The 19,763-nt window shown below is 30.7% G+C and overlaps 3 protein-coding genes across 6 annotated transcripts; 1 reads left to right on the top strand and 2 right to left on the bottom strand.

The window, feature by feature from the left end:
- The first annotated feature begins 1,014 nt into the window (after window positions 1–1,014).
- On the top strand, window positions 1,015–3,193 carry LOC130891985 (putative nuclease HARBI1). Its single transcript, XM_057797149.1, has 2 exons — window positions 1,015–1,617; window positions 2,368–3,193. Exons 1-2 carry the CDS (start codon window positions 1,204–1,206, stop codon window positions 3,091–3,093), a joined length of 1,140 nt encoding a protein of 379 aa, XP_057653132.1. The 5' UTR covers window positions 1,015–1,203; the 3' UTR covers window positions 3,094–3,193.
- LOC130891993 (uncharacterized) lies at window positions 1,641–4,252 on the bottom strand. The gene is made up of 4 exons (XM_057797161.1): window positions 4,118–4,252; window positions 3,444–3,688; window positions 3,188–3,320; window positions 1,641–2,213 (listed from the first exon to the last, which is right to left on the bottom strand). The coding sequence occupies exons 2-4, from the start codon at window positions 3,686–3,688 to the stop codon at window positions 1,698–1,700; spliced, it is 894 nt and encodes a 297-aa protein (XP_057653144.1). The 5' UTR covers window positions 4,118–4,252; the 3' UTR covers window positions 1,641–1,697.
- Window positions 4,253–4,555: 303 nt separating this feature from the next.
- On the bottom strand, window positions 4,556–19,763 carry LOC130891827 (tyrosine-protein phosphatase 69D). Of its 4 annotated transcripts, none has more exons than XM_057796870.1 (11): window positions 19,479–19,763; window positions 19,235–19,397; window positions 17,517–18,717; window positions 15,398–15,870; window positions 15,043–15,281; window positions 13,471–13,711; window positions 10,725–11,577; window positions 10,029–10,350; window positions 8,344–8,651; window positions 7,663–7,983; window positions 4,556–5,854 (listed from the first exon to the last, which is right to left on the bottom strand). In XM_057796870.1, exons 1-11 carry the CDS (start codon window positions 19,561–19,563, stop codon window positions 5,786–5,788), a joined length of 4,275 nt encoding a protein of 1,424 aa, XP_057652853.1. In that variant the 5' UTR covers window positions 19,564–19,763; the 3' UTR covers window positions 4,556–5,785. The 4 variants fall into 4 exon arrangements, with proteins under 4 accessions (XP_057652853.1, XP_057652866.1, XP_057652845.1 ...); XM_057796883.1 differs by having other exon boundaries at window positions 7,663–7,896; XM_057796862.1 differs by having other exon boundaries at window positions 10,725–11,586; window positions 19,479–19,762.

Raw genomic sequence — 19,763 nt, 5'->3', positions numbered from 1 at the left:
TTATCACTGTATTAGTGTTTTAAATCGTATATGTTCGAAAAACAAAAAAAAATTTTAGAGAGCATAATAAAAATGGGAAAATATTAAATATCTCTGAAATTAATAATACATATTTGATTCAAATTCAACTAAATGACATTCCTTAATTTTTTTTGTTAGATAAAATATTTTATTTCATTATTAGTTTATTTGAGCTTATATTTAACACAAAACTACAAGACAAATTGAATAAAATATACATATACATATATTCATTACGCAATACTCGCAAATGAATTATTTATATTCAAATTTGAATAAAAACTAGAACCATTTCATAACTATATCAGTACTAAAATAGTTTAGGAATGACTAGAAAAATTAAATTAAATTTTAACTTGTGATTAACAATGAGGAAACTATACGATTCCTAAATATACAGGAGCAGATGCTAATGAATTCCCATTTAACTAAGGGATATCAACATTTTATGTAAAACCAGCTACTAGAAATTGTGAAAGGCAATATTTAAGAGAAATGTCTCAATCTTAGTAAGAATTGACATGAAGAAAATTCTGTGTGATTATTCACGTTTCAATCACTGCGATGTGGTATATTGGCCATGCTTAAACAAAAATGATATAGAATTCAAAAAACTCAGAGCTCTTGTTTAACCCTCCAAACGGTACATCAACCCTTTAGACGGATATAAATTACAAATTTGGTACTAGATCTCGATAGGGAGCGAATAAAAGGGTAGGTTTTTGTATGCGCGTCAGTCTAACCTTACTCTTGACTAACACTGGATATTCCTGCTTTTCACTCCTGTTTCACATCTCTGAGTAAGTTTTCTTGTATTTGACTGATAGTAATTGCTCATGTTCCCTCTTCGTTTCAATTAATTCTTTGTGATATTTGGCTTCAGATTACCATAGTTTTTATATTTGAATAATAGTAATTACATATGTTAAATATTTGTTAAAAGATTTCCTTTAATTAGTTATTTTTTCGTGATATTTACCTTAAAGCAGAGCATACACGGTCAATAAAACTGACAGTAGGTATTGATAAAAGTACTGAAGGTGCCCTTCTTCAGTATTTTCTGTGATTACACGATCATTATTACTGAAAGTATTACTGATGTTCGTTTAATTCACACGGTCATTATTACTGTCAATATTATTCGTCAGTTCCCGCTTTCCATCCTTTAGTAGATAACTTAACATGGATAGAGCCTGTTTGGCAATAGTTATAGCTTCTGCTGTTGTAAAAAAAAGAAAAAAAAGAAGAATATGGGTTAAGGATTGGCTGTTGGAAAGAGACAGGTACACCCATTTAAACCTATTGAATGAAATAGTAGTTAAAAATCCTGCAGATTTCAAAAATTATTTTCGAATGAGTGAAACAACGTTTTTAACTTTATTGGACATGGTTTCACCTCATATTAAAAAGCAAGACACTAATATGAGACAAAGTATCAGTCCAAAAGAGCGACTCGCTGTTACTTTGCGATACCTGGCGACAGGAAGAAATTTTGCTGACCTCAAGTTCTCAGCATTGATTTCCCCAGCAGCAATTAGTTCAATGATAATTGAAACATGTGAAACTCTCATCTATGTGCTTCGAGATTATATCAAGGTAAGTTGAACAAAAAAATTCAATTAGTAAAATATTTTATTAGTATGTATAGGCATTTATACACTTTACAAAATTTTATTTTATTCAGAAAATGTATGATAGTAGTCCTTCAAGTTATTTTTTGATGAAATGCCGTTATCATCGATTGGATCATAATTGTTATTATTGTTTAAAATCATAATTTTTTGGGGGGAAGTGGTGGTGGTAGAAGGGACATGGACTGGACTAGGAAGGGTTCCGTTCAGTATTTGGGAAGGATTTGATGAATGGAGGCAGGAAGATTGCGGCTCGTTGATTTTAACGGAGTTGTGATGCAGATTCCCCATTGTAGCCTCAAATAAAATGTCGTTTATGGCCTTTTCGGCAAGTATTTTTTGGGACGCATCCAAATTTTGCAATTTTGTAGCCCAAACTTTCGCTAAGTTAAGATTGTAATCTCCTTCTTTTTCCTTGGTCAGGTACTCACACGCTAAATTCAGCAAATCTGATTGTTTATTACATTTTTTTTGTTTTTTGGATTTTCTGTTGTAATTTATTGAAGTCGAAGGCTGAGTGATAACATCGTCCTCTGGAATTATGTTTGTAGTTTCTTGAGCCTAAAAAATAAAACAAGAGTTAAAAAATTCCTCGATGTTCATATTTCATGCTTTAAAAATGATTGACATTCTTTGTAACTAATTACAGCAAATTTTTATTACTACTAATAATAACAATCTTATTATTATTTAAAAAATATTTTTTTTTTTACAGCTTCCCTTAACAGAAGAGGAATGGTTATTAACTGCAGCAGAATTCAGCAAGAACTGCCACTTTCCTACTTGTCTCGGAGCTCTTGATGGAAAGCATATCGCCATAAAAAAACCGGCTAATACCTCCTCTCTGTATTATAATTATAAAGGACACTTTAGCATTGTTTTAATGGCATTGGTCAATGCAAATAAGGAATTTATAATGGTGGATGTAGGAGCTAATGGTAGGATCTCCGACGGTGGGGTCCTCTTTTATACAAAATTTTGGGATTTGTTTCTAAAAAAGCAATTGCATATTCCACCTCCCACAAAGTTACCAGGTTCAGAGGATTATTTTCCTTACGTTTTTGTGGCAGATGAGGCCTTTGCTTTGCACTGCAACCTTATGAAACCATACCCTCAAAAAAAATGTACAAAGGAGCAAGATACTTTCAATAAACGACTGTCCACAGCTCGATGTGTAGTCGAAAATGCCTTTGGCATTCTCGCATCAAGATTTGGTGTGTTTCAAAAGCCAATAAATCTTGGTCCTGACAAAGCAACAAAAATTACACTAGCATGCTGCTATCTGCATAATTACTTAAAAAAGGAATCTCTAAACTTTAGTGCACAAAACGAAATTGAAAGCATAGATGTAGGGGCTAGTCTTCGTGAAGAACATAGTAGGAATGCAAGCGACGCAAAATCCACAAGGGATAAATATTGTACATATTTTAATCTTACATAATAATTTGTCATAATACTTTTGCAAATGTTAATTTTTTATTTCAAAAAATTTAATACTGAAATTTATGGTAAAAACCAAACAATCAAAATCATACCTGTTCCTCTTCCTCGTTTTCCACATCAATCGACGAGTGGGTTTCGAATGGCTGCTCGATTTTATCAAGAAATTGAAGAGCATAAAATACCCATGACGACGGAGTGTAAATGTCTTCGGTACCACATCCAGACCTTTAATAACATAATAAATTCATTTCATATTTTCTTTTTTATATAATTATTATAAAAACAACTATACCTAATGCCTAAATAAAATTTTACTAAGAAAATCAAAATGTTGGTATATATTCTCACCTTTTCGAAGATTCAATTTTCTTAAGTTCTTTTCGAAAATTTGATCTTAATGTATTTATTTTTTTCCTGACATCGGAAATTTCCGCGTTAGGTTTTATTTTTTTGTACAAAGGCAATAATTTATTTAAGGCTTCCATCCTTTTATTTTTTTTCATGTAATTTGGATCTGTGGAGCTCCACAATTCGGGCATGGATTCAAAAGTATGAATAAATAATTTAAGATCTTCGTCCATATTATCCTCCATCTGCAAATTATTTAACAAAATGTAAATGAAGTTATGATTAATATTTTCGTTATTAACCCTCCGAGTACCATGGGGTCCTTTTGGGACCCAACACTTTTACGAGAATTTAACTTTCTCTGCTGTATGACCTTTGTAAACTCCGTTTTAAAATATTGTTTCTTCAGAAAATACAAGAAAAAACAAGTTGCACCTTTTATTTATTTTTGGGCATAAGTTAAAAGATGAGTAAACTTGAAGGTAAAATTCATTATTAGCATTCAAAAACATGTGAAAGTACCAAGTTTCAACTTCCTATTCAATAACCCAAGATTTAAAATGGAAAAAAATATTTGGGGTCCAAAAAGGACCCCTGTGGTACTTGACTTTCATGAGGACCGTGGTACCCAGAGGGTTAAATTCACAGTATTTTAAAAATAATCTTGTACTTACTTTGGATGCACGAGTTTTTGCACAATTTAATAACTGAGGAAGATAAATTTATCGTAATTAAACTTAATTTAACTTAATTTAAATAACGTAATTTAACTTAAATTCGTAAGAAAATAAGCAGGCTTCACGTTTTCAGAGAAAATAAACGGCAACTCTACAAAAAGCAAACCAACGTCGAACTCCAAGATTTCATCAATTAGATGGCACGTGTTTTCACACCCTAAACCCGCCTCATTACTGAAGAATGAAGCAAACCCGGCCACACGGTCATTATTACTGTCAGTATCCCCACTACTCGGCGACCAGAACTGAGGAATGAATGGATTGAAGCATCAATCTTCAGTACCCTCTTCAGTACTTCAATACCTCGGATTACACGATCAGTATTACTGACAATATTTTTCGATACTGTCAGTATTATTGACCGTGTATGCTCTGCTTTAAACTGGGCTATGTGCTAATTAATAAAAAAAGTGAGATTGAGTGAATAAATGCACAAAAAATAAGTTATGAGACGTAACATCCGTCTGTGATATGGAGGAGGACAAAGACGACATCGATTTTGATGAAAATAAAATTAATGAGCCAGGTTTGTAAATTTCGTTGTATGTGATGCGTGACTGTATGTTAACGCATGTCAATTAATTTTTTTTCTATTTAGATCAATTAAATTATAAAAATTGCTATGTTATTAAGGGTTGAAATATTATGAAATTGTATCCTGCAGCACAAAACAATTCTTATTTAACTAATCTAAGTCAAATTTTACCCATGTTGAGGTTTCAAATGTTTTTTCATAATTTTTACAATTAGTGGTAGTTTTCACCCTTAAAAAACAAAAAGCGTACAACGGCACATAGAAATTGAACTAGGGGGTGAAATGAGCAAAATCTAAATTTTTTATACAAATCGATGCAGGACAAAGAAATACGAGGTTTTGCCTTTTGGTTAATGTTGAAGAATTGGTCAATCTACCTTCCTATGTAATATATTATTATTTTGTTATCACTGGTAAATAATAAATGATTCATAATTATTATTATTATTATTATACATAAATGATTGCAAGAATATTAATTGGTCACTATTAAAATACTCAAATAATCTGAGATTAGAAAAATGAAGTGTATTTGAATAAAGAACACTGAAGCCAATGGCTCTATAAACAAAAAGCAAAATTGGATTTAAACTTTGTGATCTTCCTGTTAAATTTGAAATTTGATGGTTCAATATATCAGGAAGTATAAAATTGATATTGCCTTTATAAAGCAAACTTTTGATGCTACACAAATTTGAATATTATTTGAAGAGCTGTATATATGTTTAGTTCTAATAAATCAATAATATATTTATACCCAATTAAACAATAATATTTCAGAGATATTTTTGAAATAAATATGGCAGTGCAGTTTTTGAGCAAAAGCTGAAAAATTCAAGTCTTTGAAAAAATAGGTTATTGCTCAAAATAATTCTTACATTCAAATGCCTTTGGTTTTAAACAACATAATTTGGCTTTCAACTAGGAATTAAATGTTTCAAAACTAATTTACATTGTCCCTAGAATATATAAATTACTTATATAAAAATACTTAAATATCAGTGAGACCAATTATGGTATTTTGGAATGAAATATAGAAGTTATATATGGCACCAAATCTTATTCAACATTTATATTTCACAAAGTCCGTGAAGTTCTGCATAATTTACAATTGCTCGATGGAGGAATTCGTACTGTGCCTAGAATAAAATGAAAAATATTATTACTCTGCTTCACTTTTTTATTAACCAAAAAAAATTATACATCACAATGATGGAAATATTGAGCTTGAATAATAGAAGCGCAAAATATCAATTTTACAGGAAAAACTTACTGCATATTATTTCAAAATTTTTTATCCAATTGCAAAACGTCTCATAGAAGTACAGTGACTCACGGCATAAATTATGTATAGTAGGAATAATTAAAAATTAATTTCTTTTGGCAGTCCATAAAAATTTTTTTTTAGAAAAAAACAAACTGGATGTTGAATAATGGAGCACATAGTGGTCACAACATCAAATAATAAAGTTTGAATATAAATAAAAGGTAATTAATGTCTAAACGTTTGCCGGCAGTCATTAATAATAACAGAGGGCCATTAAAAGATTAGCAAATATTGTTAATGATTTCATTATTTATATTTTCCATAATTTAAACTATGAAATTAAAATTACAATTTAATATTGTTATCTGGCATATTTTTGAAGCAAACAAATTAGTTCATATGTTTTATATTAAGTTTATTTATTATGTCATTTTCTTAATGAATAATGCAAATTAAGTTGTGAATAACTTTTTGGAAATATATATATATATGGATTTTATCTATACTTACATAAACAGCCAAGCATAAAATTAGGGTCATTCCGTAATTTAAAGTGATAATAAAAAAGAAGTTTCTGTTGGTGAAAGTTTATTGAAAAGAATGAAAATGAGCAATTCTACTTTGCTGTGATTTGAGTTGAAACAAAATAACCTCTAAAGACCCTAGTATCGAATATGTAATCCAATCCTCTAGCAGTGATAACAGCTTGCAAACAACGAGGCATGCTTTGAATCAGATTTTAAGATTGTCCCATACTGCACACCGGCACATATCCCCGTAAACATCTGTCCATTTAATCCCAAATGTGTTAAATAATATTTAAGTCTGGACTGGGAGCAGGCCAAACAAACGGCATGGTTTGAACATCGTCAAGATGTGCATCATCATGCATAAAGGTTGCGTCGTCAGAAGAACAATAAATGGTACAACATGTTCTTCTAAAACTTCTCTTAGGTACTTGTACGCATTCAACGTCCCATCTCGTCTCGATAAACAGTAGCTCCATGCTAGCGTCAAAAGTTATGCCTCCCTATACCATAACTGATCTTGCGCCAAATGGAACTCGCTCGGCTAAAAACGCTTGAGCATATATCTCGTCTTGTCGTCGCCACATCTATTTGAGCCTATGAGACAGAATCGCGATTCATCGGAAAACAATAAGCGACTCCATCCACTATTGTCCAAGCAAGGTGTTCTCGCGCAAAATTCAACCTGGCAATCCGATGTCGTGTCCGTTTAGTTTCTAAAAGCACAAGAAATGAAAAAAGGTCATCTCTAGCCGTTGTAGTCCTGCCTCGTCCTGAACCAGGTTTTCGCATGAGGAAATCAGCCTCTTCATACCGCTGCCATACTCGTTGCACACTCGAGACTTACATTTTAGGAGTTTAGGTGAAGAGCCTTTTTTTTGTTGAGCACTTGTCAAAACAACAAAAACTTTTTGTTTATTCAAGCAATCGATTAGAATATCATGGTATAACCGAAAAAGAAACAAAACAAAATTAAAATAACTTTAAAGTAAGGGGTAACCTTTATTTTATGCTCGGCATTATATTAAGTTCCAAGAGCTTTCTGAAGAGTATTTTGATGTGTTGACAACATCCGATCGATAGACAATCATCAACTACTTTTGTATTGTTGGCAAACATTTTTAAGACCAGAAAATAATTAGTTGATACTTACATATGAATTTATCATGGCTTGTCTCTGTGATCTTAATTTCCTTGTCACTGTAAAAACATCAACTCTTCTTTCAGTTCTGAGTTGTTGTACAAGTATACTGAGCCCAACGAACATTGAACTTCTGTCTGATCCTAAATTACAATGAACAACCATTGAAGGAGAACAACCGTTTTTCACTAAAACTGTCTGGGAAAAGTCTACAAGTTCAATAAGTCCTCTTGTTACTTCAGGTACCTGGAAAGAAGTCGCAATGGAAGCATCCTGTTGCAGGAATGTGAAATTAATGGTGAAAATTGGCGGCAAGAGGAGACGTGTGAGGTTCTGAAAAAATGCACCTCGTACAGCCACTTGCACCAATGCTTGCATGGCTTGAAAATACAGTTCAACTTATCCCGAAATTGATATATTCTGCAAAACTAAAGTTGTTATATATCATAATTTTTAGATTTGAACATTGATTGGAATCTTTAAAATATTGATACTTTCACGTATCTTGAAAGCACAGTAAATTGTTTAGATGGCTTTCAGTCTTACAATCATTGCAAGTATTTTTTTAGTATTCTTTTCTACTATATTTGATTTTAAACATATCTTACAATCCTTATAAGTTACTTTATAAATAAAACCAATATTACATCAAATTTCAGGTTAAGTTTGAATATATCCTCAAAGGTAACATACCTCTCCATCCACAGTGGGCCATCCATGATATTGTAAGTGAGTAACTTTCTGATCTTCTCCATCCCTACTTCTAATGATCATTTCTCTCCTTGTGTAATAAGGACAACTTTCTGCTTGAATATATCTAACATGAATATGATCATAATGTGCTTCTTCTTCCGGCCAATATCTTGGACATTTTCCTTCACCAAGTTCAGAAATCATAACTATAACACTAATTCCTTGTTCAGAAACCATTCGCCAAAAATCATTGATTGTTCCTTCAATTGGATCTTGTGTAATTATAAAAGATTCACTATTATCATACCCTAAAACAGACCAAATATAATATAAAGATTAAAAACATTGATGATGTTTTCAATTGTGTAGATAACTTATAATAAATTAAAATAAAATATGACTGGATTACATTGAACATAACAGCTTAGAAGGAAATATAAAAACTGTAAGTATCAGTTTGATTAGGGTAACTTCATGAAAAAAGTCGAATTCTAATTTTAGAAACGATTTGAAATTTTTCTATTTTTAAAGTGGATTAGTCATTACTAAAAGTAGACTTTTCGATTGTCAAGTCCACTTTTTAAAAACACAATAACTATATCTCATGGTTGAAATATATTTTACAAGGTTTATTTGGTATATTTCTTGATTTTCAATATTATTTATACATCATTTGCAAAACTTACACATAAGTGAGTATTGTTGTGATGATTTTTGAAAGTTCTTTATAAAAATATAAATCTGACCTGAAACAGGTATTTAGCTGCGCTCTTAGGCTAATCCGAACAGAAATATCAAAGCCCAGAAATTTGACAGCTCACTTAAGAATTCTATAGCTGATAAAACTATTAAGCAGTGACAAACCAATGAACCCAATGTATAGCATGTTGGAAAAAAATATCCCATTCGAAGTGATAATTAACAACCGCCAATCATGGGTCAATGAAAATTTTCCTAAAGCTTGGACTCTATCTCTCTGGTACTCATACGGTTCAAAGCTATCGCAAGGAGCTGAATTGAGCGTTTGTGAACCAAAAGGCAACAGCCTTGCCAAAAAGGGGCAATGATTCCATACCCAGAACCAGAGCACCACTGTGGCCTCTTGAGATGCCACATCAATAATAAACTTTACTGATTGCTAAAGAATCAGATAAAGTTCTACTGGAGAAACACTCAAGGCCTAAAAAGCTTCATAACCATACCAACTAAGAAATCTGAAGAACTTCTCATGATGATCAGAAACGAAATCAAACTGGTGGTCGGTCTTCTGATAGGTCACTGCTTCTTAAAACATCACTTTAAGACGATAGGTATGTCAGAGGACGGCAACTGCAGGTTGCCAAGGAAACAGCAGAGCATCTACTCTGCAAATGTTCCGCCCATTTCGCTAAAAGGCATAAATACCTTGAAGAAGTGGTACTAACATTTTGGGAAGTGGAACACAAAAGCTAGTGGGAAGAGATGCTAAAACAATAACCTCCTTTAGGAAGAGACTATGTGTTTGGAAGAAGAACAAAGAAATGTTGAGTTTTGACAAAACATCTTCTAGGTATAGGTGCAGAGTGGCTCTAAAGCCAAAACGACTCCCCAAACAATCTACAATCTATAAAGCGCTCTAGAGGATATATATAGGATAAACTGTAGTATATATTGATTGTGGACGGTTTTAATTTAGAAGAACTCACCTTCAATAAAGGAAGCGTTAATATATGTGGAATGTTCTTTGCCTGTCAAAGGCGTAAGTATTACTCTATTTCTATCATATGGAATGATACTATCGCATCGATTTTTTTCTCTATTTTCTTCCCCACTTGCTACAGAACATGACTTTCTGTCTTCAAAAGCATTTATTATATTTTCAAATTCTTCTTCTAATTTACATTTGGTTTTGCCATTATCACACTGTCTTAATTTCTCCAATGTATTTTTCAACTCATTGGCGTTTATTTCTGTATCACCATATTGTGCAACTTCCATAAGAGCGCGGTAGATGAAAATATATTGTTTCTGGAAAAATAAATAAATTAATATCGAAACATTTTGAAAACATTTTACGTATACCAATCTATATTCAAGTATTTACTGGATTTCAACTGAATTTTATATGATGTGCTGATAAAATGTTTTGTTTCATACCAAAATAATTAGAAACATTCAATAAACATACACAAAAAGACATATTGTAAGCGTAAATAGCACTAGGAAACCTCACTGTGTTAAATTTAATTACAGTTTAATATTTTACATAATAATAATCAAAAGAATTAGTTGTATTTTTACGACATTCCCTTCTAAATTACAAATTCATAACACCCAGTGTACAATACTATGCTTTAATTTACAAAAACTATTGTTGAATAATCTGGGTAAATACTGCTTACCAAAGATTGGACTAAGAAGTTCCTCTGGTGCCTTAAATCGCAAATAGTATTGAAAATAGAAACATGTCCCTCTTCTTTTAATTGGTTCAGTAAACAATCCAGTGCAACCAAAGTGCCAGTTCTACCAACACCTGCGCTACAATGAACCAAAATACTACCCTTTTCAACAGAGTAAGCTTCATTAACCCTTTTAATGAATTTAATGATACCATTAGGATGCTCAGGAGCCATAAAATCCTTCCAAACCAGGTAATGATATTGGGTTATATTCCTCTCTTCTAGTTCTTTTCCATTGCTAGTTCTCATTATTTTTAATTCCCTCACTATATAATCAGAGTATCTGGTTTCTTGTATGTGCGTAACAGTTATATCTCCGAAAATTTTATCACCATCAGTCTTATCAGGCCAGTATTTGCTACATTTCGTTTTGCTGTATTCTTCGAGATTAGTAAGCATAAGAATCAGTTCTAAATGCTGTTCCCAAATCATACGCCAAAATTCGTTGACAGTTGTATCCATAGGTCCTTGTGCACAAATAAATTTCTTCCTTTCTTTATATCCCATAACATAGTTTGCGTTTATGTAGTCTGAACCAGCAATACTATCCACTTGTGCCAACTTAACTCTAGTTTGATCATAGGCTTTTATATCGGGATACCTATTTTTATAAACATTTTCTCTAGTGTCCGATGCTCTGGTAGTTCTGTCAGAAAATCTATCAGGAAGTAATTCAAATTCTTGCTGAAATCCGTAGTCAGAATCTCGATGATGTTCGATGTATGCCGAAACCAAATCAGATTTAGTGATAGGACACATGTCAGGTGGATTCAACGATACCAATCGCTGTCGACCCCTGAGGCTCCTAAAAATAGGAGCACATAAGACAGAAAATAGTTAATTTTTAATGATTTGGTACTGACAATTTGCGTATTTAAATTAATCAATAGATCACTTATCAATGTGAACCATTTCAAATAATTCTCCTTTTCATATATTGGATTCCATTCCAAGAATCATTTTTTAATAAATGTAAAGAAAAAATAGATAATCTAATATTGTAACAACATACTATTGATAAAAATACAAATGAAATAACATCAAAATGGGTCGAAAATTTAACTGATACTGTCATACCAGATGAAGTGAAAGAAGTTTTATCTTTAGGTCCCAATTTTTCACAAAATTATTCTAGTGACAAAGAATTACCTGTGTACTATGTAATATTGAATGCAATAGCAATTATCTAAATAACGAAATTCAAAATAAATTGAAAAACAAAAAAAAAACGGAGCAATATCAAACCTCAAAATATAACTACCACTAACGAACCTATTAATCAAAACAGAGATCTCAAAATTTTGATAGCAGATAAATCTAATAAAATGGTTATTTCCATTCTTTTTCCATCATGTAGATGATTGCATTACTGCAGCACTAAAAAATCAAATTGAAAACATAAATAAAAAATTCAATTCTTATCATAAAAAACTTCAATCCACAATCGACATGGTACAAAATAATAAAATCAATTTTCCTGATGTCAGTTTATACTAAATTAACAATAACAGAAGTACACGAAAACAACTTTGTCCTCAAGATATTTGAACTTCAATTCGTATCATCCTATGTCACAAAAAAGATCAGTGATAATAAGGTTGGCTGATAGATCTATCCAACTAAGTATTAGATCCTGAATTTAGATGCTTAGCTATTCAAAAAGCAAAAACTGCATTGAAAGAAAATAATTGTCCAGAAAAAATGATAAACAACAAATTCAAGAAACAGATAAACAGATACTATAATCAATTAAGAAACAAAACATAAAATATTTCTCCTTACCAATAACTATTGAATTGTTTCAATAAATATACTATTCCTATAAGTCATAAAGGACATAATACATTATCCAAATATTTCAATAAACTGAAATCTAAAACACCAAAAAACAAAAGAAGTAATATTATATATCAAGTGTTTTGTACTAATTATGACGCTGTCTGCATAGAGCAGAATAGACTAAAAAAAATAACATGCATTAACGAACTACGAAATATCAAAAAAAACATAAATTCAATTATAAAGATTTAAAAAGTCTAGGAACGGAATCTAATACACGGAAAAGAAAATTTTTAGAAATGGTTTACATTCATAGAAACAAAAAAGCTATAAATTTTAAAAAGACCTAAATAATTCAAGAAATACAAATAATTTAATTAATGACAGCTACATATTTTTGAGATGTAAAAATTGAGAAAGAAATAAATTTCTATTTTGATTTTATTTTTATTTTGATCATCATAATGTAGGTGATCTATTATTGATTAATATAAATAAGCAAATTGTCAGTGTCAATATCATATTTGGATAAAGACTGAAAGTAGTTGAAACGTCAAAATTTTTAAATTTTTATCTATCTTTTAAAATTTATTAAAAAAACTTATTTTTTAACAGAAGAGACCTAAAATTATATATATATATATATATATATATATATATATATATATATATATATATATATAAACAATTATATGCATATCACAGTTAGGGGTAGAGATAATATTGTAGAGAGCTTATTGACATTTATAACATTTTTGACAAAGAAGATCCATATTAAGATTTTTTCTACAAATCAATTTGCTTAGAATATTCCACACTTCAATTATTTTATATTTTCATTTGGAAGATGGAATCAACAGGTTTACATAGTGGATAATCTGACAATTAAAATAAACAAATATAGTTTTACCTCAATGATGTTCTGAAAGTGATCATTTCAACAGCTTGAGCATGTGCTTGCTTTGTATACCTGTGTAAAATACATAATGCACCCAAGAGCACAAGTATAACAACCACCAATCCACATAGAATTTGTACAATAAGGCTTAGAGCTCCTACAGCTGGTGCTGCAACTACTTCTGGTCCAGGATTCATCATGTCTAAATAGTTGCTGTATGCTGCCAGAAATATTGGTTGATAGTCCCCATGTACTAAAAAAGTTTATAGTTTACATATAATTACCAAGGTATCTAAACGTAACACTATGAATCAACTTTAACAAATAATTTATACTAGATCTGGTATTTGTTGAATAAAAAAAAATTGCATACATTTTCAATGTTTCAGAGGTAAGTTAAGTAGTGTTAACATTTTAAGTTAACCAGCACACAACTGCAAGCCTTCTTGAAACCTTGTAATTTGTTGTGCTAACATTTTATTTTGTTGTTAGAAAAAAGTATCAGCACTTAATTTAAAACAGTCTATCGCGTCTCTTTATATAATAGAATAATTCATGAGAATGCTTAAGATACATAACTTTTGGTGTGAAGTGGTTGTTGGAAGTTTTGGATAAAGAAATTATCTGGGAGCTTCCAACACTGATGCATTCGAAATGAATGGTGGAATATTTCCGTTTTATAGATCTACAAAAATCAAGATGGTATGAATCTATGTTTTTAGGGTAGTCAGGTTCCAAGTCTATCAAACATCAAACCTGAAAACGTGCTACGTTGTGTAGTGAAAAGACATCACCTTGAAATACTCCAAAATATAGTCATCAAATGTTATACATACTTCAAAATCAGGGGAGTGGGTTTATTTATAGTAGAGTTATTATAGACGATCCACTCTACCTCTCGATAGACGGACCTAGCCTTGCTTCCAACAATAATTGGATAAAAAAATACAAGTGAGAAGAAGAGACTTTTTCTGATCTAAATAAGTGCAAATTGATAATACCACAAATACATCTGATTTTGTCATGTTCACCAATAAAAGAGCAGTTTCTCATTTAATTACTTCTCTTAATAAACACTTTGAAAATAGCTGATATATAATTTGAATTTATTACTTTGATGCTTTCATGACGCGGATTCCAGCAATCATAAAATTGATATTTGGGGCAAAATAATTAGTCATTTCAAGGGAATATATTTGGGGCAAATTTTCTAATAGACCACCAACAATCCCCTGCTCCTGTTTTATCAACAAATCAACTCTTTTTCGTTAACATAGCGACAAGTCACTCTAGCTAGTAGCATTTTGGTAAACTAGCCCAGCAGCTCTCCTAAACAATCGGCGCTGATGACGTAGTACCTATTTGTTTGTTAATATTAATCTTATCGACATGAAATAAACGCCATTATTACTCACTTAACATGTAGGCATTATGCTCTACTACCAGTGCTAGTATAATAAAATTATTTTGTTTACATTTCAGTTTTTAAATTATAATAATGTATATTCCTAATTATCTCCCAGCATAAAAATTTGTTGTAGAAGCAGACAATAAGTTTATAATACTTGTAAACTTCTCACGTACCTATAATTTCTACAAATCCTGTATAATTACTGTTAATATCAAGATTTCCATCAAATGGTGGCAGAGGATCGGAGAGAATTTCGTTTCTTCTTACTCTATTAACTAAATTTGTTGCATTTTTCATTTTATCTTCTCTAGGGGTATTGTAAGGTCGTAAACCAATACATTTATCACAAAGAGAATTTGTTGAATTGTAGACCTGCTCATCACCCAAGAATACTTCATTGTGAAAAGCAGAGCTGGAAAAACATATTTTTATCAACAACTCTTACTAAAAAATGTAGTTTTTTATCTACATATCATAAATGTGTGAAAGATATAATTGAGAACAATTCAATAGATCATTAATACTCACCTCGTAAACATTTCTGCAACATAAGCTCCTCCTCTTGGGGTTCTATGAGCTTCTTGATATGACATAATTGTTAAGTCTTCAGGATTAGCTAAATCGGATAATTTTTGCTGAGATTCCATTCTAACCAAATAAATTCGGTAACAACATATCGGTCCATTCCTTTCAGAAACTCTTGGCATAAATAATTTAAAAATCCATTTTCCTTGTTCTTCCATCTTTTTCCAATGTAATCTAGCAAGCTTCTGTTTATCTGGTAATGTTGGGGGCATAGTGCAATTCAATGTTACAGGTATTCCATTTTTTCTCAAACGAGTCACCCCAGATATTCTTACTGTATAGTTTGTATTTGCTGATACATTATAGAAACGGGTATTTAGTGTAATTTCCTGGATACTGGTAGACTTTGGTCCCCATGTTATATTTTCAAATTGACCTTGATCATTTATAAAAACTGCAGAGCCTTCCAAAGTAACCTACAAAAAATATATTGAAAAATACATCCTTTCCCAATTTCAAAATCCACTCAACAAGATAAAAATATTACCAGAGTATATAATAAAATACTTAATATGCTATATCTAGTATCCATTAGCTTTTTTTATCTTGGGGTAGATTTGTTAAACCTAAAGATACTCTTCTTTACCTTATAATTTATACAATTATAGTTCTGTTCCTTTTGCATGAAATCTAAGATACTTTCAACTCATTTAAATATAGCTCATTTAATTCGACATTCCATTTAATTGAACTCAAATGAAAGGAATTAAAATAGTTATCTCCTCTCTTTCTGATGCAGCATCAACTTTTGTTTCACGGAAATAATTCATTTTAGTTATTTGGCGAATTATTGAAAAGTTTGAGGGTATATTTACTTGTTTTTGGCTGGTGCCTAGTGAGCCTGGTGATTAACATCGTGGTTAAGATTTGCAAATTTGTTTTTATTGCACTTTTTTATTGACAAGTGCATTTCGGTCAGAATACAATGAACTGAATGAATGTCTCAGCTTGTCATTCCATTTGACCCACCATATTAAAGTAAAAACAGGCGAGCTGATATTATCAGCTTAATTTGGAAAAAATCAGATCATTTGCAAAAAGGAAAGCTATATATATCATTGGCTTAAATCGTAAACCATGTAACATTTTGATACCATTAGATAGATAATTTCTGAACGCATTTAATAGATAAATTCGTAAGAATAAAAAAAATCCATACCAATTCAAAACTCTAAGTAGAAAACCTCACAATTCCAGACTGCCATTTTTGTACAGCTAAACAGCACCCTTTGTTAATTTACTTGAAATATTTTTCTTTATTTTTTCAAAATTTGATATCTGGCCACTATTTCACTCCTTCATTAAAAAACAATTTTCATTTAAATATTTTTTCATTATCAAGTTTTTTGTATTTACTGTAGAATTTGGTGCTATGGAGTTACGAGGTTTACAACCTAAGCCAATAATATGTAAATATATATGTATTTCTGTTAATATCTATAAACCTTAATGGTTATTTTTCTAAATTGTCTTAATTTTACGCCTCTTCTTTTTTTCTTATTATTTTTAAAAGACAGATAAAAAAACGAAAGAAATAATGTATATCGAGTGCTTTGCACTAATTGTTACGCTGTCTACATAGGGCAGACATCTCACTATTAAGAAAATAAACTAAAAGGTCATCAATACCATTAAAAAAATAAAACTGCATTAATGAACCACGAAATATCAAATAAAACGTAAATTCAATTATAAAAATTCAAAAATTCCTGGAACGAAATCTAATACACGAAAAAGAGGATTTTTAGAATATTTCACATTTATAAGAACAAAATAGCTATAAATGATAAAAAAGATCTAAATAATTCAAGTAAAATTTCTAGCTCTATTTTGTAAATTTTAATACAACTACAAATAATTTAATTGATGACTGCTACATATTTTTGAGATATAAGAAGATACCTAAAATCAAAACGATTTAGAAACATGAACATATATAAAAGGTGTAAGAAATAAGATATTTAAACCTTTATGTTGATTGGATTTATTATATTGACCTTCTAAACATTTTTGAACAATTCTTGAATAATCAGGAGTTTATTGTACATAAAGCAATACTTACACTGTATGACATGATGGTTCCATGAGGATGTGTTGGTGGTTGCCATGATACAGACACAAAATTTGTGTGGCTGATATTGTCAAATCTGCATTCAATAGAAGCATTAGAAGGAGGACCCGCAATACCATCCATAGTAGTACCATTCACAATTTTTGAAAGTGGTCCACACTCTTTGCTATAGTCGCTACAAGCTGCTACTTGGAAAGTATAAGTAGTGGCAGATGTCAGATCAGAAAACATATAAACATAGTCTTTAATGGCTGGTTGGACAGCTTCGAATTTTTCTGAAGTATTGTATGTTTTAAGGATTAATTGATAGTAGTGAATATGATCTTTGAATTTATTTGGTGGTGGAGTCCATTTAATTGTGATTGAACTGGATGTAACTCCGATAACAGTAACTTGTGGAACAACTATTGGTTCTTCATCTAATAGCTGCACCAGATTGCTGGTTGAGTACATACTTTCTCCTTGTGAATTAGCTGCCATAATCTTCACAGTATAAGACGAATTTTTATTTGGTGTTCCAGAAGTGTTTCTTACTGTAAGCACTAAAGATGTGCTACTAGCATTTATCATAGTTTGATAATATATCCATTCTTTATCATCTTCAGATTTATATTTTATTGTATAAGTTAAATTATTCGGGCTGTTGCCATCATTCACAGTCCAGTTAAAATAGATTTTGTTTATGCCAATTGGTTTGATAAAATCTAGAGTTATTTGTGGTTTGTCAAGGACCAAAACATCTGTAGAATTTCTAGCTTGTGATGTTGGTGTAGTTACTACACAAGTGTATGTTCCATTATCTTTTTTAGAAACATCAAATTTCAATGTTGTATTTTTATGTGTAATATTGATATCTTTAATGTCCCATTTGAAATCTGTTAAGGGTTCATTATCTTTCAGCCATTTGATTTCTTCAATAGGGTATCCTTGTACTACACTGTATATTTCTACTGTTTCATGCATTTTTGTATAGGTAGGTTTCGATATTTGTACTATTTTAGAAGGTAATGTTACATTCAGGAAAATTTGACGAAAGTCTAGGTCAACATCACTTTCATTTCTTTTTAAAATAGCATGGCATTTATAACTGCCTACATGATTAAAATCGATCCCTATAATGTGTAAAATGGATACTTCAAATTTGTTACCAGATTCCTTGTTAATGTTCTCACTTTCCATTTCCAATTTGAAGCTGAAATAAAACACTATCAGTTCATTTAAGTATTTCTTGATATCATATTGTGTGGGTTGAAGACAAAAAATGTGTGAGTTGAAGGTAAAAAATTTTACAAATTCAACCTACTGAAGAGGAATCAATAAAATATTAAATTTCTACATGTTAGACATATGATGAGATATTTTCTAAATACAATACCAAAATTATAATTTTATTTTGTTGATACTGTAATGGAAGACTTTGCTTGTAGTTAAAGCTAATTTTTTTATTGAAGACACTACTGGTCTACTGGGAATTTAATTGAAATTACGAAAAATGATACCATGTAGTTAATAGTTTTTTTTTTAAATCTGGATATACAAAAATTTCTTATTTGTATGAAATATGAACATTGTTAGAATACCTGAGGGAAAAAGAATAATGAGGAATAATTTTAATATATTTCTATATTATAAACTTTTCTTTTCAATGGGCTGAAATGTTATTGTTTACATCATTTGAGAGAGAATTGTAAACAAACAAATTAACATACCCTGCTTGTTCTGACACATTTTTGTCATTAAAAGTCCACATTATTATACTTGACATCCATTTGGTTTTACAAATAATTGTAATATTGTCACCCAATGGCAACTGATTCGGTAATTCATGTTTAAGTACTTCCACAGTAATATTTAAATCCTTATCTTCTTCATCTAAAAAGATTGTATTGGTAATAAGAGAGTTCAATACCGGTTTTAATATTATCAAAAAGGTTGGAAATTCAAAACATTTACCTAGAGGATTACTTCTTACTATTCGATATGTCAGAAATAAATAAAAAAGTAGTAATACATAGGGATAATGGGCTTGGCATATCATGGCGCCTCAAATTTAGTCTCTGACGATTATCCACTGTATACTATGATTAGAAATCACTAATAATCGAGGTACGTAACTAGAAATAACTTCATTTCTTATGTACTATCATTAAAATCACAATACATATTTGAATTGTAAAACAATTTGCCGACTACTTTGTTTGTGTAGGAACCATATTGAATTTTGATATAGATTCATTT

The sequence above is a fragment of the Diorhabda carinulata genome, chromosome 1 (genome assembly GCF_026250575.1).
Source record: "Diorhabda carinulata isolate Delta chromosome 1, icDioCari1.1, whole genome shotgun sequence".
Lineage (NCBI taxonomy): Eukaryota > Metazoa > Arthropoda > Insecta > Coleoptera > Chrysomelidae > Diorhabda > Diorhabda carinulata.
Note: the sequence above shows the minus strand (reverse complement) of the source record. Positions and strands in the feature narration are given on the sequence as shown.

Excerpts from the sequence above, each read along its gene's own strand:
- LOC130891985 (XM_057797149.1), top strand. The coding sequence starts at position 1,204 with ATGGATAGAGCCTGTTTGGCAATAGTTATAGCTTCTGCTGTTGTAAAA. Across the intron at positions 1,618-2,367 it reads TGCTTCGAGATTATATCAAG|CTTCCCTTAACAGAAGAGGA; the intron begins GTAAGTTGAACA and ends TTTTTTTTACAG.
- LOC130891827 (XM_057796862.1), bottom strand. The coding sequence starts at position 19,563 with ATGATATGCCAAGCCCATTATCCCTATGTATTACTACTTTTTTATTTA. Across the intron at positions 15,282-15,397 it reads GTTGCAGAAATGTTTACGAG|CTCTGCTTTTCACAATGAAG; the intron begins GTGAGTATTAAT and ends ATGTTTTTCCAG. Across the intron at positions 7,984-8,343 it reads GGCCCACTGTGGATGGAGAG|AACCTCACACGTCTCCTCTT; the intron begins GTATGTTACCTT and ends GCATTTTTTCAG.
- LOC130891993 (XM_057797161.1), bottom strand. The coding sequence starts at position 3,688 with ATGGAGGATAATATGGACGAAGATCTTAAATTATTTATTCATACTTTT. Across the intron at positions 3,321-3,443 it reads AAAATTGAATCTTCGAAAAG|GTCTGGATGTGGTACCGAAG; the intron begins GTGAGAATATAT and ends ATGTTATTAAAG. Across the intron at positions 2,214-3,187 it reads AAAACGAGGAAGAGGAACAG|GCTCAAGAAACTACAAACAT; the intron begins GTATGATTTTGA and ends TTTATTTTTTAG.